The sequence below is a fragment of the Cervus elaphus genome, chromosome 28 (genome assembly GCF_910594005.1).
Source record: "Cervus elaphus chromosome 28, mCerEla1.1, whole genome shotgun sequence".
In the NCBI taxonomy this organism is placed as follows: domain Eukaryota; kingdom Metazoa; phylum Chordata; class Mammalia; order Artiodactyla; family Cervidae; genus Cervus; species Cervus elaphus.
In genome coordinates this window covers 53928396-53946799 of record NC_057842.1, presented here as the reverse complement: position 1 = coordinate 53946799, position 18404 = coordinate 53928396, and the positions used below count along the sequence as shown (strand labels likewise).

The 18404-nt window shown below is 41.2% G+C and overlaps 1 protein-coding gene across 1 annotated transcript; it reads right to left on the bottom strand.

Annotated features, from left to right (window-relative positions):
* Positions 1–334: 334 nt before the first annotated feature.
* NDUFAF4 (NADH:ubiquinone oxidoreductase complex assembly factor 4) lies at positions 335–11035 on the bottom strand. The gene is made up of 3 exons (XM_043890419.1): positions 10805–11035; positions 9580–9683; positions 335–2256 (listed from the first exon to the last, which is right to left on the bottom strand). The coding sequence occupies exons 1-3, from the start codon at positions 10938–10940 to the stop codon at positions 1969–1971; spliced, it is 528 nt and encodes a 175-aa protein (XP_043746354.1). The 5' UTR covers positions 10941–11035; the 3' UTR covers positions 335–1968.
* Between the last annotated feature and the right edge of the window lie 7369 nt (positions 11036–18404).

Below are 18404 nucleotides of genomic sequence, written 5' to 3'. Positions count from 1 at the left end.
TGTAAAGCACCCAGATCAATGCCTAGTACAGTAATTGCTATAAAAATGCTAGCAATTATTACCTGTTTTACAATTGAGGACACTTCTAACATCACGTGGCTAGGGGTGATGCTGAGATCTACATCCAGATTTTCTGAATCTCAATTCCATCCCTCCTGTGACACCACTACTGCTCAACACTCTCCTACATATGATACAAAGCAGTAATAGGCTAATCGATGATATGGGAAGGACTTCATCATGCAACACTACATAACCACAGCCATATTTATAGCTACCTATCCACAGTGCAGATCTGAATAGTGAAGATGGCTCAGAAACAGCATTACCATGATTCAAGTACAGGTATTGACCTTTATTTGGAAAAGAAAAACAGTTTTGATGATTTGAGTTACCAGAGTTTTAAAACACAATTTTAAAGACAGAATTCTTGTTTTCTTAAAAAAAAGTGGTTTTGAACCAAATATGGTCTAGGTATAATTTATTCATCTGAACACAGCTTAAAACTCCCATCTCTGTCAGTTTTTCTCTTCTCAGCATTACAAAGGCCTCATTCCATCACCATGCTTCATTCCTCAGCACCTTCCGTATTATTTCCAGGGGAAATCCCTGTGAAGTAGGGGATGCCTGTCTTCCCTCAGAAAAACACTGATAACTTGAAATTTTCCTTACCACATTCTATGAATATCCCACAGCTCACAGGAAAAATATACCACGAGGATTTTAAAATCCTAAACTGACTACGTCATAAACTACAGAAAAATCGTAAATAGGTCAGGAAACTTCCCCGGGCTTCTCATCTCAACTACAAAAATTCAAGTCGAATTTGTTCCATCCTCTGTAGTCATTATGCATCTTCACAGTAACCTTTTGACTTAATAAAGCAGCATTATATTCATTTTACAGAGGAAGCAATCTCAAAGAGGTTGTGCAATCTACCCAAACTCCCGGAGGTATTAATATGACAGAGCTAAACTTACGCAATCCTGCTGAAGACCCAAGTACCGGCTCACATTGCTCATAAGTTTGTTAAATGATCGAGACAGCAATCTTCCAAGTCTTTTCCAGTGATCACACTTTATATTTCTACTTGCTCTTTTTTATCTCATCTTTCAACCAGTATTTATATCGGAAAAAAACACATGTATTTGATCACCAAATTCAATTTACCATGGTTCTTTAACTATGCTTTAAAATTTTCTTATACTTTTACACTAAGTCCACAGAAAACTTATTTTTTTTTTCAGAGAGTTTCCACCGCCTGCCTCTCTGAAAGCTTTCGGACTTACCTGTTTGGTTGTCAAAGCAGAGGCTGACAATTAGTGTTTATAAACACTAATTCTTGCTTGTATTTTTTAGAAGTTATTTTACATGTAAAATTCATTCAAAACAAAGTAAACCTCCACTAGTTATTTTTCCCTGGAACAGTAATAAAAATATATTTTCTACTGTTTTGTATCCAGTCTCCTGTCTGCCTTTATTCAGGAAACACTGTTATTGGACTTCAATGTCAAGCGTCCCTTTTCTCAACAAAAAAAAAGTCCCAGTCTTAAGAGTCCGGAAAACTCTTCCTTTCACTATTCCACAGGAAGAATAAACCAGCCACCTACACTAGAAGATGAAGCTCTGAATGTTAAACAAAGGATTCCGGACATTTCCCAAGAGGCTACATGACCAACCTAAATGCTGATGATAGATTTGCTTAAAATACAGTAACTTTTATTTACAGTAAATTTATACATGTGATTAGTCATGCTGATATTACATAAGAACACAAACTAAACCAAAGTTTAAAAGGGAGAAAAATCAATCCTATCAGGCATCCTGAAAATTCAAGAGAGTTCATAAACAGCAAGCTCTCACCAGGAGGGAGCTCAACACAATCGGTAATTTATATAATTTAACATGCTACAAATGAGGAAAATAAACAGGGCATCTGGACAAAGACAGGAAAAGTCAAGATTCTCTTCATTTTGATTGTATTGCTTTCTTGCCTCCAGGGGGGAAGATTTTTACTTCAAAAGTAACAAAATATTTGAGAAGGGAATTTACATCTTGCTGTTCTAGATGGTATTCTTCAGCTATTTTCTTAGCAGTCCATGTGTCTGGATAAAGTTTATGATTATTGAGAAGTGTCAATGCCTCTACAACGGAAATTTTGCCTTTAGGAATGTTCTTAACATTCATAATGTCAAACTGATGGTCTTTCGGCAACCTGAACTCCTGAGGCTTCTGATGTGTTCCGGCATCCTTTACCTAGTATCAAAAGACAAAAACCAAAAACCAGGCTTTTAGGATGAGAGCAAAGATTTGACATCTACTTCTGTGCCTTGAATCTCTATTTTTCTTCTTCAAACAAATATTACCCATGTGTCTCCAAACTACATTTTCTCTTTATAATGAGTCTTAGCTTGATGGCACTTTTCCATATTTCACAACCATAGTTCAATCATTAAATTTAGGTAGAAAACAATCAAATGGATATCATCCACTCACCACATTATTTCATATATATTAAAAGAATAACAAGCTGACTGGAAAAAATAAACTGCTTTAGAAAGGCAGGAAACTGATCCTGCTCTAAGAGCTTACCTGACAATCTTCATCCTTTTTCCTAGTTTTCATATTCAGTTCAGTTCAGTCGCTCAGTCGTGTCCGACTCTTTGCAACCCCATGGACTGCAGCACACCAAGCCTCCCTGTCCATCACCCACTGCTGGAGTTTACTCAAACTCATGTCCATTGAGTCAGTGATGCCATCCAACCATCTCATCCTCAGTCGTCCCCGTCTCCTCCTGCCTTCAATCTTTCCCAGCAACGGGGTCTTTTCCAGTGAGTCAGTTCTTCGCATCAGGTAGTCAAAGTATTGGAATTTCAGCATCAACATGTCTTTTCAATGAACATTCAGGATTGATCTCCTTTAGGATGGACTGGTTGGATCTCCTTGCAGTCCAAGGGACTCTCAAGAGTCTTCTCCAACACCACAGTTCAAACGCATCAATTCTTCGCCACTCAGCTTTCTTTATAGTCCAACTCTCACATCCATACACGACTACTAGAAAAACCATATCCTTGACTACATGGACTTTGTTGGCAAAGTAATGTCTCTGCTTTTTAATATGCTGTCTAGTAGGTCATAACTTTTCTTCCAAGGAGTAAGCATCTTTTATTTTCATGGCTGCAGTCACCATCCGCAGTGATTCTGGAGCCCAAAAAAATAAAGTCAGCCACTGTTTCCACTGTTTCCCCATCTATTTGCCATGAAGTGGTGGGACTGGATGCCATGATCTTAGTTTTCTGAATGTTGAGCTTTAAGCCAACTTTTTCACTCTCTTCTTTCACTTTCATCAAGAGGCTCTTTAGCTCTTCTTCACTTTCTGCCATAAGGGTGGTGTCATCTGCATATCTGAGGTTATTGATATTTCTCCCGGCAATCTTGATTCCAGCTTGTGCTTCCTCCAGCCCAGCGTTTCTCATGATGTACTCTGCATATAAGTTAAATAAGCAGGGTGACAATATACAGCCTTGACATACTCCTTTCCTATTTGGAACCAGCCTGCTGTTCCAAGTTCAGTTCTAACTGTTGCTTCCTGACCTGCATACAGGTTTCTCAAGAGGCAGGTCAAGTGGTCTGGTATTCCCATCTCTTTCAGAATTTTCCACAGTTTATTGTGATCCACGCAGTCAAAGGCTTTGGCATAGTCAATGAAGCAGAAATCGATGTTTTTCTGGAACTCTCTTGCTACTTTTTCGATGATCCAGCGGATGTTGGCAATTTGATCTCTGGTTCCTCTGCCTTTTCTAAATCCAGCTTGAAAATCTGGAAGTTCATGGTTCACGTATTGTTGAAGCCCGGCTTGGAGAATTTTGAGCATTACTTTGCTAGTGTGTGAGATGAGTGCAATTGTGCAGTGGTTTGAGCATTCTTTGGCACTGCCTTTCTGTGAGATTGGAATGAAAACTGACCCTTTCCAGTCCTGTAGCCACTGCTGAGTTTTCCAAATATGCTGCCATATTGAGTGCAGCCCTTTCACAGCATCATCTTTTAGGATTTGAAATAGCTCAACTGAAATTCCATCACCTCCACTAGGCTTTGTTCATAGTGATGCTTCCTAATGCCCACTTGACTTCCCATTCCACGACGTCTGGCTCTAGGTGAATGATCACACCATCATGATTATCTGGGTCCTGAAGATCTTTCTTGTACACTTCTTATGTGTATTCTTCCCACCTCTTTTTAATATCTTCTGCTTCTGCTAGGTCCATACCATTTCTGTCCTTTATTGAGCCTATCTTTGCATGAAATGTTCCCTTGGTATCTCTAATTTTCTTGATATCTCTAGTCTTTCCCACTCTATTGTTTTCTTCTATTTCTTTGCACTGATCACTGAGGAAGGCCTTCTTATCACTCCTTGCTATTCTTTGGAACTCTGCATTCAAACGGGTGTATCTCTCCTTTTCTCCTTTGCTTTTGGCTTCTCTTCTTTTCTCAGCTATTTTTAAGGCCTCCTCAGACAGCCAGTTTGCTTTTTTTTCATTTCTTCTTCTTGGGGATGGTCTTGCTCCATCTCCTGTACAATGTCACGAACCCCTGTCCATAGTTCAGCAGGCACTCTGTCTATCAGATCTAGTCCCTTAAATCTATTTTTCACTTCCACTGTATAATTATTAGGGATTCATTGAGGTCATACGTGAATGGTCTAGTGGTTTTCCCTTTCTTCAATTTAAGTGTGAATTTGGCAATAAGGAGTTCATGATCTGAGCCACAGTCAGCTCCCAGTCTTGTTTTTGCTGACTGTTTAGAGCTTCTCCATCTTTGGCTGCAAAGAATATAATCAATCTGATTTCGGTGTTGACTATCTGGTGATGTCCATGTGTAGAGTCTTCTCTTGTGTTGTTGGAAGAGGGTGTCGGCTATGACCAGTGCGTTCTCTTGGCCGAACTCCATCAGCCTTTGCCCTGCTTCATTCTGTACGCTAAGGCCAAATTTGCCTGTTACTCCAGGTATTTCATGACTTCCTACTTTTGCATTCCATTCCCCTATGATGAAGAGGACATCCTTTTTAGGTGTTAGTTCTAGAAGGTCTTGTAGGTCTTCATAGAACCGTTCAACTTCAGCTTCTTCAGCATTACTGGTTGGGACATAGGCTTGGATTACCGTGATACTGAATGGTTTGCCTTGGAAACAAACAGAGATCATTCTGTCGTTTTTGAGACTGCTTCCAAGTACTGCATTTTGGACTCTTTTGTTGACTATGATGGCCACTCCATTTCTCCTAAGGGATTCTTGCCCACAGTAGTAGATATAATGGTCATCTGAGTTAAATTCACCCATTCCAGTCCATGTTAGTTCACTGATTCCTAAAATGTCGACATTCACTCTTGCCACCTCCTGTTTGATCACTTCCAATTTGTCTTGATTCATGGGCCTAACATTCCAGGTTCTTATGCAATATTGCTCTTTATGATTTATATTACGTGCCTCCAAACACCTTGAGTGAATTCAAAGGTTGCTAGAAATCTTGCCTCTTCAGAGGAAATGAAATAACACAAGACCTCCACAAATATAAATAAAACCACCTATCCACACCCATCTTTCCACCTGTCTGATCCAAGCTTAATCCTCAGGTTTGTGCTCGTATTTCATTCCTCTATCAGCTACATCAACTACAGCCCCCGACCCTTTACTTCCCCTTTCAAACATCCCTGCCTACTATTGCTTTTCAGTAAAATTATGAAAGTGCCCTGGCTGGTGCATAAATAAATTAAAAAAAAAAAAAAAAGAAAGTGCCCTAGTCACCAACTTTTACAAACACTCATCAAACCCAACAATAACTCTTCTTTTATGACCAGTTTCCTTCTTTTCAGTTCAGCTTTAAAAAATAGTACTTGTGATCTCAAATTTAGAGGATTACGTCTTAATCCAGAGGACACTTTTTAAGCAAACACTGCTGACCACTCCCACATACCCACAACTATTTTTTTTTGGTTTCCATACCACCTCTCTCCTAGTGTTCCATCTGTCTCTGCAGTGGTTCCTTCCTTGTGGTCTATTTCACCTCAGCTACCCCGTAAATGTTAGTATGCCCCCAAGTTCTGGTCCAGGCCCTCTTCTCATGCTACACATTCCCCCAAGCCATCCCACCACCCCCTTATTATTATTATCCACACATCAGTGACTCTCAAATATGGTCTCAAAGCTTGACCTTTCTCCTGACTTTCAGATCCCAATTCCCAAATGACTAACTACATTTTTTCTTGATAACCTATAAGTACCTCAAAGATCAACTTGTCCCTTTTCTCTGAAAATAAAATTTTGTCCCCATATTCTCTAGCTCAGTGACCAACCCCACCCACCTCCCATAGCCCACTTCAAGATTCCAAGTTTCTCTTATGTTATAGTTGACACTTCCCTCTCCTCACTCATTACAACCAACCAATGACGAAATCCTGCTCGTGCTTCTAAGTCCCTCTCAAACCTGTTCACTACTCTCCCAGTCACTAACTACCCTTGTCCAAGCCAATGTCTCTTATAGGAACTACTGCAAAAGCCTGGTCTCCTCTTCACTGGATAAAATGCCTTTCCCTCCCTCCCTCCCTCAAAACGAAGCAAATCTGAAGTCACTCTTACACAGGAAACTCTTCAATGACTTCCAACTGCCCTCAGGATAAAACTCAAATTCCTGAGCAAGACAAATAACGACCCTCATGATCTGGCCCCTATTAACTTTCTACCCCAATACTCCCTTCTAACTGTGGCTGTGTGCATTCTCGGTTGCTCAGTTGTGTCCAACTCTTTGCAAGCCCGCCGGGCTCCTCTATCCATGGGACTTCCCAGGCAAGAATACTGGAGTGGGTTGCCACTGCCTGCCTCCTCCAGGGTATCTTCCCCACCCGGGTAACGAACCCACGTCTCCTGCAGATTCTTTACCACTGAGCCACCTGGGAAGCTCCTAACTGTACTCAACTCTAAAGGCACCGCACACTCTCCTACCTTCATATTGTAACTCTGGCCTGAATCACTCCTAACAACTTCACGTTCCAAAAACTCAAGTTTCCCTTATCTTCCTAGTCCTGTATCTTCCTACCACCTAATACATACTTTTTGTATCCAGTTTTCCCTTCTGATTAATATTAAATACTAAAATTAATATTATGACACTGAAAAAATCTGATAAATTCAACGTCCTCTTTTAATTAAAAAAAAAAACTCTTAGAAAATTAAAATAGAACAAAACATCCTAACTGTGATAAAAGTATTTTTCAATCAGACCAAACCATTTTATTTTAATAAATTACAGGCACCCTCTGCAAGGAAAGAACAGGACAGAATAACAGACACAGCAAGAGGAGAATTAAGTATAAATACTAGAAAGAGAGAAAATTGTAATTCCATTTCAATGTATGAGAATATCTTTAGAAAAATATAAGAGAATCAACTGAAAAACAAAGAGAAATAATAACCTAGCAAAGCAGGTACCTGCAATACAAAAATCACTTTTTTGTGTGACATGGTAGCAATAAGTAGTTAAAAACTTAGGGAGAAAAGAGACCCCATAGTAACAATCTTCCCTCTACCCTTCAAAGACTCAATAAAACAAAAATGTTAATTCTCCTCAATTAATCTATAAATTCCAATTCAATTACACCCATAATCAAACTAGGACTTTTTAAGAACCTGTTCATATGGGGAAAAAATGTGTGACAAGAGTCAAAGAACTTCTGAAAAGAAAGAAAGACGATCATAACAGGTATCAAGATACTTTGCAAAGTTTTATTAATTAAAATAGTATAATTCTAGTGTAGACACAGAAAAATAAATAGAACTGATGAATCCGTTAACAGACTTATATGTGTATGTATTAGCATTTTAAATGAGTGGGAAAAGGACTGGGTTATTCAATAAATTATATTTAGACAACTGACCATCCAGTTGAAAAGTTCTCCCTCACCAATAACTTTATTTAATGCCAAATAAAGATTTTAATATAAAATATATAATCATAAAAGTACTGAAAAAATATAGAAGACTGTCTTTATGTTAGACTGAGTCCACACAATGAAACACAAAAAGGCTAATATAGCTCACAAAATTTTGAATAGCGATAAAAAGTCGGACAAAAATAAATTACTTGACATAATGACAGCCACAGCACCACTGATGTCTAAAGACATCAAAAGTCATTAAGAAAATTATGAACTGCCCAAAAGAAAAAGAGACAAACATAAATAGGCACTTCAGCCTTTTCTTAACTATCACTTGCCCATGAATGAGTCTTTTCAGATTTTTCCTAATACCCCTCCAAGAAATTTTAACACCACTGTGTATCTCCTAAGTATTATATTTACATTCCTGTAATTTACACATAAGAAGTATTAAATGTTTTTTGTTCCCCAAGAGTTAATTTTATTTTTTTAAGAGTTAATTTTAGAATGAATAAGTACATGTGAGAGAAACAATACAGAAGTATTATCCAACACCTGTCTAAAGATAATATAAAGAACACGAACATCAACCCCTATACATTTGTGTGTGTGTGTGTGAACATCTGAAAACTGAACCCTGTAACGGTTGTTGTAACAAGCTACAAACCTTATTTTAGATGTGCGTTTTCTCTTCCCTAGTTAAAATTATACTAATAACTATTAACATATCTGTGCAGTTTATTGCCTATCTACAGAGAAACACATTGGAGAATTTTAGGATGAAAAGGGAATTGTCACTGGCACTTCCCTCTCCTTTAATCAAACTCTTCTCCATACTTAGAAGCTTCCTGCCCCCATGAACTCATCTGGCTCACACCCACCCATTGCTCAGGCCTAAGTCTGAATGGCACTTCCTCAGAACCCATCCCTGATCCTTCTATCTCAAACAGCTCCCTGATAACGCTCAGTGCCTACACTTCTTCACAGACCTAGTCATTGTGTACCTGTGGTTGCTCACTTGTTTAATGCTTGTGTCCCTCACAACACTATAAACTCTGTGAGAGCAAGGACTGGAACTGCCGTGTTCATCACTGGACACAGAGCACCTGTGCCTGGTATTTACAGACAAGTTCCCACTCCCAGTGTATTCCGCGATCTCCCTGTTTTTACAAATCCTATCTGAATATTTTCTTAAAAAACAAACAAAAAAAAGCTCACCAACAACACAACACTAAAAAAATGCTCTGAGATCAGAACATACCTCAAAGCATTGAAGGAAGAGAAAATAGTATTAAAGCTCTCTCTTGGTGTCATTCAAATGACCAATTGTCATTTGGTAGAAGTTCCCTACCAAATCCTATAAACTCTGAAATAACAGGTGCATTCAACCAATACTTTCACAAGTCTGTTACTCATTTTTTCACAAGTCTTTTAGATTTCAGTAAATATCCAATGAACGGAGGCATCTGTGTCTTGCTTAGACCTCTGTGCTTCAACTTCGCCAAAGCTCCGCATTCTGGTTCAGAAGCACACTGACACTTTTACACTTGCAGAGCCCTCACTCCCTTTTACTATTTGCCACACTTCTCTACGTGCTTCTCCTGGAGCTCCAAGGAGTTAAATTATATATTTACTTAATGAAAACACACATTACCTGCAAAGAAGACACGGGATCTTGGGAATCAACATACACATCTTTTAGTAAGGACAGCAGTTTGTCATCCTTTCTATCAATTTCTCCCTTAATTTCTGGATGGCCTAAGGAAAGAAAAAGAATGTTACAACTGTAAAGCCAAAGAAAATTTCCTGTAAGATCCTAACACTTAACAGTCACTTTCTCCCCCCAACTTTAAAAGTTTTATTTTGTATTGGGGTATAGCTGATTACGGAGAAGGCAATGGCACCCCACTCCAGTCCTCCTGCCTGGAAAATCCCATGGATGGAGAAGCCCGGTAGGCTGCAGTCCATGGGGTGGCTAAGAGTAGGGCACGACTGAGCGACTTCACTTTCACTTTTCATTTTCATGCATTGGAGAAGGAAATGGCAACCCACTCCAGTATTCTTGCCTGGAAAATCCCAGGGACAGACGAGCCTAGTGGGCTGCCGTCTATGGGGTCGCACAGAGTCGGCCACGACTGAAGCGACTTAGCAGCAGCAGCAGCATAGCTGATTAACAATACTGTGGTATTTCAGGTGAACAGTGAGGGACTCAGCCATACATATACATGTATCCATTCTCCCCCAAATCTCCCTCCTATCCAGGCTGGCACATAATATTGAGCAGAATTCCATGTGCTAAATAATAGGTCCTTGTTGGTTACCCATTTTAAATATAGCAGTGTGTACATGACCTTCCTAAAGCCCCTAACTATCCCTTACACCCCCACCCTCACCCCCCACAACCATAAGTTCCTTTTCTAAATCTGTGAGTTGCTTTCTCTTTAAGACAGTCACTTTATTTTTTGCTTAATCAACATTCACTGGAACACAATAGGACGTGTTTCAAATGTAACTCATAATGCTAGATCAAGTTCGGTGTCCACTGTTCTGCGAAGACGTCTAGACAGCTCTCCTGCAAACGATTCCTTCTGATTTTGATTCCTTGTATCACGCCGCAAAGCGTTAAAGCCGAGGAGGGCGGGGTCAGCATGGGCAGACGCCGACACCCCCAGGACTACGGAGTAGGCGGAGCCGCCGGCTCCGCGGGAGCAAGGAGACAGTCTCAATGTCACCAGCCCGGTGGCTCCACCTTCCCGAGTTCCGCTGACCCGGGTGACTGCAGCTGACCCCGGTCACCCTCTCCACTGCACCGAGGCCCACCACTCAACCCGCACCCGGAGCCCGAGCGCCGGGGCCCGAGGCGCCCCGGCAGCACTCACTGCTCATCTGCTCTCGCAGGAGGTTCTTGGTGGAGGGGTGCCTGGGAGCGGGGGAAGGCTTCATTCTGCTGATTTCCCGCTCCGCCCGGTTCTCTAGGTTGAAATTCCTGACTGCGCGAGCCACCGCAGCCCCCATCTCTTCACAACATGATGCCCTAAGTTACACCACACGTGGTTAAACTGCGGCGCCGGCGACCTCCGGCACACACCGGCGCATGCGCACGCCTGGGGCGATCCGCGCTGGAGCTTCCAAACGCGCGCTAAATGCGTGCGGCTCGCCCCCTAGCGGTCGGGAGGGCGCACGCCGCGTCTCCACCCAGAGTGTCTCAAAGGGAGCGCCTCCCTCTGGGGCGGAGACACGCTCCCACCTGCGGCTGCTTCCCGCGGTTTGGGGCGGGACTTAGGCCTTGGGCACACCTTGTTTTTTACGCTCTGAGGCCTGGTGGAGTTGGGCGGGAAGCTTTAAAAAACAATTTTCTTGCCGGGTTTCCCCCCAGCTTTTCTGATTTAATCCCTCCCGAGTGAGGCCTGCCGTTGGTTCAAGTTTCCCACGTGATCCCAAAGTTGCAGGCTGAGAAGCAGTCGAAGCAAATTGACCTGAGTCTTTCACAGGTCGGTGCAACCGGAGGAAGCCAATAAAAATAGAATTAATGGCTAAAGGAAGGTTCTAAAACAGACCTTTCCTCCTTTTGTGAAAGGAAAATAGTGAAAGTTTACTCATTCTCGATAAATATTCGTTCTGTCGCTCTTTTGTTTCAATGTCGCTTATTTTCCTGTCCCGTTTCCTGTTGCGTTTGAATCTGAGCCCTGTTCTCTTTTTCCATCATCTGTTAAATCGCGCTCTCGTAACGCATTTCACCTATCGATTTCCATTATGCTCCCCTTTTCCTTCTTTTTGTGTATTTTTAATTCTAACTTGTGTTGTGTCTCTATGCCATTAAGCATTGAGTCATTGCGTCATTCCTTAGCCTATTTCTCCTTTGTTCTATACCTTTCTTATTCTTTTTAAGCCACGGAGACCTCCGTGTAACTTAGTGAAAGGAACAGCCAATAGGAAAAAAAAAAACAGACAACAGCAGAAACCAGTGGTGTTACATGTTTTCTTAATCTTCCTCTTTCTCTCTCTATCCTTCCTTCCCCTTCTCTCCCTCCTCCTCCTCCTCCCTCTGAAAGGATTACTGTGTTGCTTTTATTTAAAAGTCTTCAAAAATATTGTCGTTAATTCATAAAGAACCCACTAAAAAGCAGCAGAATTTCCAAAGTTACAGTATTTTTCAGACTGTAGCTGCAAGATCTGTTTTTAGGGTTCTCAGCTCTCCTTAGCAAAATGAGGTTTAAAAGCTGTGAAATGATAGAACAGTAAGTTAAGTAATGATTTTTAAAAGAATCTCAAACTAAAGAAAGGGCTGTTTTCCTTAAAGAAAACTAATAAAATTATTGCATATAGTAATCTTAGCAAAAGTTCTACAAGGAACATAGCTTCCACCATTAACTATCATGAACTGTTTTTACTGGAATTGTTGTTTGGAATTTACAGAGGCTAAAACCAGTATTCTCTGGTAGTGTTAATTGTGAAGTTATCCTGAAGGTGGCAGGCTGCTTCAAGAGTTCCATCTTTGAGACAAGCACACCTATAAGTGCTTTATAGCACAGTTATTCATATTTCTACGTATATACACCAAAACATTTTCCTTTTCCTCACACGTCTATGTGTTTCAACAATTATGGTAGTAATTCCATTCACTGCCTGTTAAAAATGTTTTAAAAGTGAAAAACTCATTTTCATAGAAATTCCACTGTACTTCCAGCAGCATGGAAAAGTAATGTGAGACAGAAGTTATAAGAAGTGTAGGGAGCTATGGGAATTACCCACATGAAAGAATTTATTGAGTTTGCATATTTAAAAAGACTTTGGATTCAATGCATCTGTATCAGGTGGCTCAGACAATAAAGAATCTGCCTGCAATGCAGGAGTCCCAGAATCGATCCTTGGGTCAGGAAGATCCCCCGGAGTAGGAAGTGGCAACCCACTCCAGTCTTCTTGCCTGGAGAATTCCATGTGCAGAGGAGCCTGGCTGGATACAGTCCATGAGGTCGCAAAGAGTCGGACACAACTGAGAGAATCACACACACATACTTGGATTCAGTATTTAAGGAACACCCCGTCCAGGACAGCTGCCTTGCTGGGCCTGGAATGTTCAAGTCCTCAAAGAGCAGGACAGAAGGCAGAGGTACTTGAGAAATACACAATTGCCTGTCATCCCTTGGGAGTCATCTAGAGATAAAACCTGAATCACAAATGCATAAGTCCAGCCCTTCTTGTTAAATATGCAAATTAACATGAAGTGTGAACTCAGAACTCTCTCTGGGCTCATGTTAAGGTTGAAGTCAGGTGCCCATGGAAAGTATAACTAGGATATTGCTCAGAATTAATCATCTCTGTGACTGCCATATGGTGTATATATATTGCTGAATATCCTAGGGTACCAATGAAGTAAACCCAGAGTCTCGCCAACACAAAAGAATGTAAATTTTTTGAGGACAGTAATTATTGTCTTTGTTCACTGCTGTCTGCATCTCACTGAACAATGCCTCGTACACAGTAGGTACTAAACAAATGTCAGATAAATATTGGTGGATGGTGGTTGTTCAGTCACTAATTCATGTCCAACTGTTGCAACCCCATGGACTGTAGCCCTGCCAGACTCCTCTGTCCGTGGGATTCTCCAGGCAAGAATGCTGGAGTGGGTTGCCGTTTTCTTCTCCAGGGGATCTTCCTGACCCAGGGATCAAACCCAACCTTCTGCATTGCAAACAGGTATTTTATTGCTCAGCCACCAGAGAAGCCCAGATAAATATTAAACGAACCCAAAGATGAGCAGGGACTTCCCTGGTGGCTCAGATGGTAAAGAATCCACCTGCAATGTGGGAGTCCTGGGTTCAATCCCTGGGTTGGGAAGAACCCCTGGAAGAGGGAATAGCTACCCACTCCAGTGATTTCCCTGGAAAATCCCCATGGACAGAGGAGCCTGGGGGGCTACAGTCCATGGGTTGCAAAGAGTTGGACGTGACTAAGCAACTTTCACTTCACAAAGATGAGCAGAGCCCTCAAGAGTCTAGGCCTTAGATAGATTTCTGCCTGAACACCAGCCCCTCTACCAGAAATGAGTCCTTGTGAAAGTCACTCACTCTGGTTATGCTCACTTCATCTTAGAACTGGGACAATAGTAATTATCTAATGGATTTCGCACCATTTGAAAATATGAAGTGTCTGATACAGTGCCTAGCTCACAATATGATATTGAGTATTTGCATTGGTTTCCATTTTCCAGAGGAACAGAAAGAAGTTTGAAAAAGAAGCAGATATTCTGAAGCCCTGGTCTATAGGTGAGTAAAATGAATAAAATAAATATCTGAAAGTAAAGTGATTCAAGTTCTTCAAGAATTTAATTTAAAAATATAGGTATTCCAGTTTCAGTTTCTATTCTCTGATTAGCATGCTCTGCACACAGCATTGCTGGGCCAGTTAAGGTGGAAAATTGGGTGGGCGTCATTAGCTCGCCACCAGGCTTTGCCTGGCATTGGCAGCAGAAAGAGTCCCTCCTTGCTCCCTTCCTTCATCCTCAATCTTTCTCTCTCTGTCTAGATTTTTACCTTCCTGCACTCCTTTCTCTTAGAGGAGGAAATGGCAACCCATTCCAGTATTCTTGCCTGGGAAATCACATGGATAGAGGTGCCTAGCGGGCTACAGTCCGTGGGGTCACAAAGAGTCAGACGTGAGTGAGTGTGCATGCACGCCTTTCTTTGAACATAACTCAAAGGCATTCTGTGTTCTCCAAAGGATGGCAGTCACTAAACCCACGTGACAAATGACTCAAGACGCTCAGGAAAGCCCCCAGAGGTTTCATTGACCAAACCCCAATTACAAGTGAGTAGCATGGCGGATTTGTGGAGGAATAGCTCATCCTGGCAGAGTTGTCCAGGTTCAGATGGAACTTCTCCAGGTCCTGGATTTCAGGACCAGGGGCCAAGGAATTTGTGAGTCCAGCTGAGGTCATTTGCCAGATTCCCAAGCTTCACCGGTTCCATTGTGATGTAGTGTTGTGCGTTTGTGAGACCTAGAATATTTCAGAAAAAAAATCCTGAAAACCAGAACAAACTAGGCCTTGGTAGATCCAATATTCATATTGAGAAACTCTAGGTTTCATGGATTAGAATTATCAGCCAACAATTATTCCCAAAAGCCTACTCTGCGGCCACCACACCCATGACTTTTGGTATTGTATTAGTTTCCTTTCGCAACTAACAAATTACTGCCAAATAATGCCTTAAACTGGAGGAGGAAATGGAAACCCACTCCAGTATTCTTGCCTGGAAAATCCCATGGACAGAGGAGCCTGGTGGGCTACAGTCCAAGGGGTCACAAAGAGTTGGACATCCCTGAGCGCTGCTCAGCAGCAGCTGTGCCTTAAAACAGAGCAAATTATAATCTTGCACTTCTGGAGATCAGAAGTTGGAAAGCTGGAAATGGATTTCCGGAGACTAAAATCAAGGTGTCAGCAGAGGTGTCTTCATGCTGGAGGCTCTGGAAGAGAATTCCTTTTCTCGTCTTTTTGGGCTTCTGGACACTTCCAGCGTTTGACAACCAGCAAATGAATCATTTCATTGTAATATCTCATTCTCTGACTATGACTCCCCTGCCTCCCTTTCCCCTCTATTACACCCTTATGATTACATTGGTCCTAATGTGATAATCCAGGATGATATCCCATGTCAACATCCTTAATTCAGTCACATCTGCAAAGTACATTTTGCAGGTTCTGGGGATTAAGAGATGGATGTCTGTAGAGGTCCATGTTCTACCCAGCACAGTCACTGTCTTCAGAACATCTATATCTACCTGTGTGTCTATGATCAAATTAATAAAATTCAAAACTAGAACAATGGAGAGAATGGCTAGTATGCTTTGTTCAGCCCCACAATGCTTATATTCCAAAGAAATAACCTAGCTGTTGAAAGAATAAAGCCATTTTGTTCAGGCAGGTGTATTCTTTCTTTTCGAGTTTGCCTAAGAGCCATAGTAAGCTTCCTAGTAGATTGGTCAGTACCTTGCCAGATCTCTACACTGCACTGAGAGGCAATTCTTCCAGGGTCCCATTCTTTCACCTCCTCTGGAGCACCTACGTCCAACAAGCTTCAGCGAGAAAGAGTATGTACTGGGTTGGCCAAAGAGTTTGTTGGGATTTTTCTGTAACATTTTATGGAAAGTCATGAACACACTTTTTGGCCAACTCCATCATCTCCCTTGTATATAAAGCAGCATGACCGCTTTTCCTAGTTATGGCAGCTTAGAGACACCAGAATTCTGCCACCTTCCTCTCCTTCCCACTCAGTTACTTCCCTCTCAGCTTAGAATTTCACAATCACTCACCTGTTCCTTTGTTTGCATTAATTTTTTTTTTCCCTTTTCTCGACCTAATCCACTTTTAAAAGGCAGGTACGCTTGGGGAAGGCAGGCCATTTGTGGAAGAGTTTATCAGTTCTTTGGACTTGAACTGGAAGAAGAGAGCTGTTGAAAAGTGGGAGAGAGAGGAGGGAGAGGCTACAGGAAAAAGTGGGAAAGGGAAGGAAAGAAAGGAACCAGAGAATAATCAGAGCAGAAAAAGGCGTTGACAGCCCTCCATGGGGCTGAGAAAGCTCCACACCCAGCTCCTCTCCCAGTGGCTTTTCCTTCTGCCATTCTCCTTGTGTAAACTCTTTATGAATGAACAACATTGAAAGAAACAATTATCCAAACCTGTGGGATGTAGGCAAAGCAGTACTTAAAGAAAATGTGTGTGTGTGTTTCTATTAAATGCACATGTTAAAACACTAGAAAGATTGAAGATAAATGAATTTGAGTTAAGCATCCAACTCAAAAGCACAAGAAAAAGAATACAAATCCAAAACATTCTTTAAAGAACTGAAGATAAAGCAGAAATTAATTACATAGAAAACAAAACCAAGTAGTTCTTTGAAAATTTAAAAATCTGACCTAAGTAAAAATAAAGGCACAAATAAAAAACCTTAGGGATTTTTTTGGAAAGAATATGATCACAAATATAGAGAATTTTTTTTAAATGAGAGAAAGTGATAGATGCAACTTTATATACAACTTTAATATATGATCTCTTCTTGAGTGACTTACTTATAGCCAATGAAATGTGGGAACTGTGAATAAAATGAGGTAGGACAGGACAGAATCAAATAGGCATAGATATCCACTGGAGAAGGAAATGGCAACCCGCTTCAGTATTCTTGCCTGGGAAATCCCATGGCAGAGGAGCCTGGTGGGCTACAGTCCAGGGGTTGCAAAGACTCAAACACAATTGAGCAACTAAACAGCAAATGGAACAGACAGACTACAGAATAGAATACATCACTCTCGTGATAACCTTACATAAAGACTCCATCCGAGGAATCAGGAGTGAGAGCCTTCTATTGGCGTTGGAACAGCAAGCTGCCGTGTTGTTAGAGGGTCTTTAGAGAGCCTGTATGGATGTGAGGGATCATAAGGAAGGCTGAATGCCAAAGAATTTGACGCTTTCAAGCCATGGTGCTGGAGAAGACTCTTGAGAGTCCCTTGGACAGCAAGGAGATCAAAAAAGTCAATCCTAAAGGAAATCAACCCTGAATATTCATTGGGAGGACTGATGCTGAAGCTGAGGCTCCAATACTTAGGCCACATGATGCAAAGAGCTGACTCATTGGAAAAGACCCTGATGCTGGGAAAGATTGAGGGCAGGAGGAGAAGGGGACGACAGAGGATGAGATGGTTGGATGCTGTCACTGACTCAATGGATATGAGGTTGAGCAAACTCAGGGAGATAGTGATGGACAGAGAAGCCTGGTGTGCTGCAGTTCTTTGGGTCGAAATGAGTTGGACATGACTTAGCAACTGAACAACAGGGAACCTGTAAGAGGCCACGTGGGCAAGAACATCAGGGGCCTTTTGGAGATAAAGGCAGCCCCCAGGTGACAATGAACTGAATTTTGGTAACAACTGCATGATCCTGAAAGAGGACCTCCAGAAATTAACACAGCCCAGTCAAGTACTGTATTTCAACTGATTCACAATATATACTTGGTTAAATTCAATACCCGTTAGTAGTAATACGGTTAGTCAAGAATAGAAGGAAGCCTCCTCTACTTGATAAAGAGTACATATCAAAAAATTGTAACAAATATAATTCGGAATGGTGAATGTTAGAAGAAAGACCAGTAAAGGCAGTACTTTTTGCTACTGGTCCTATTCAACATTTTGCTGGAGGTCCTAGCTAATAAAGAACGAATAAAGGAAGTAAGAACTATGTTTTCTTTTGACCAGTCAGTGTCTCTGTCTTCCCAGAAAATTTTGGAAATCATTCAAAGAATTATTAGATCTTAAAAAGAATTCAATCAGCTAGCTGTTCTGTACACCAGTGAGAGACTAGAATGGCCAAAAAATTTCATGTGCAATGGTCACAAAAACTATTATGCAGCTAGGAATAGACTTCCAAAAATGTGCAAAACCAAAATTAAGTTAACCACAAAATGTACAAAAAGACAAAAAAGGAACAAG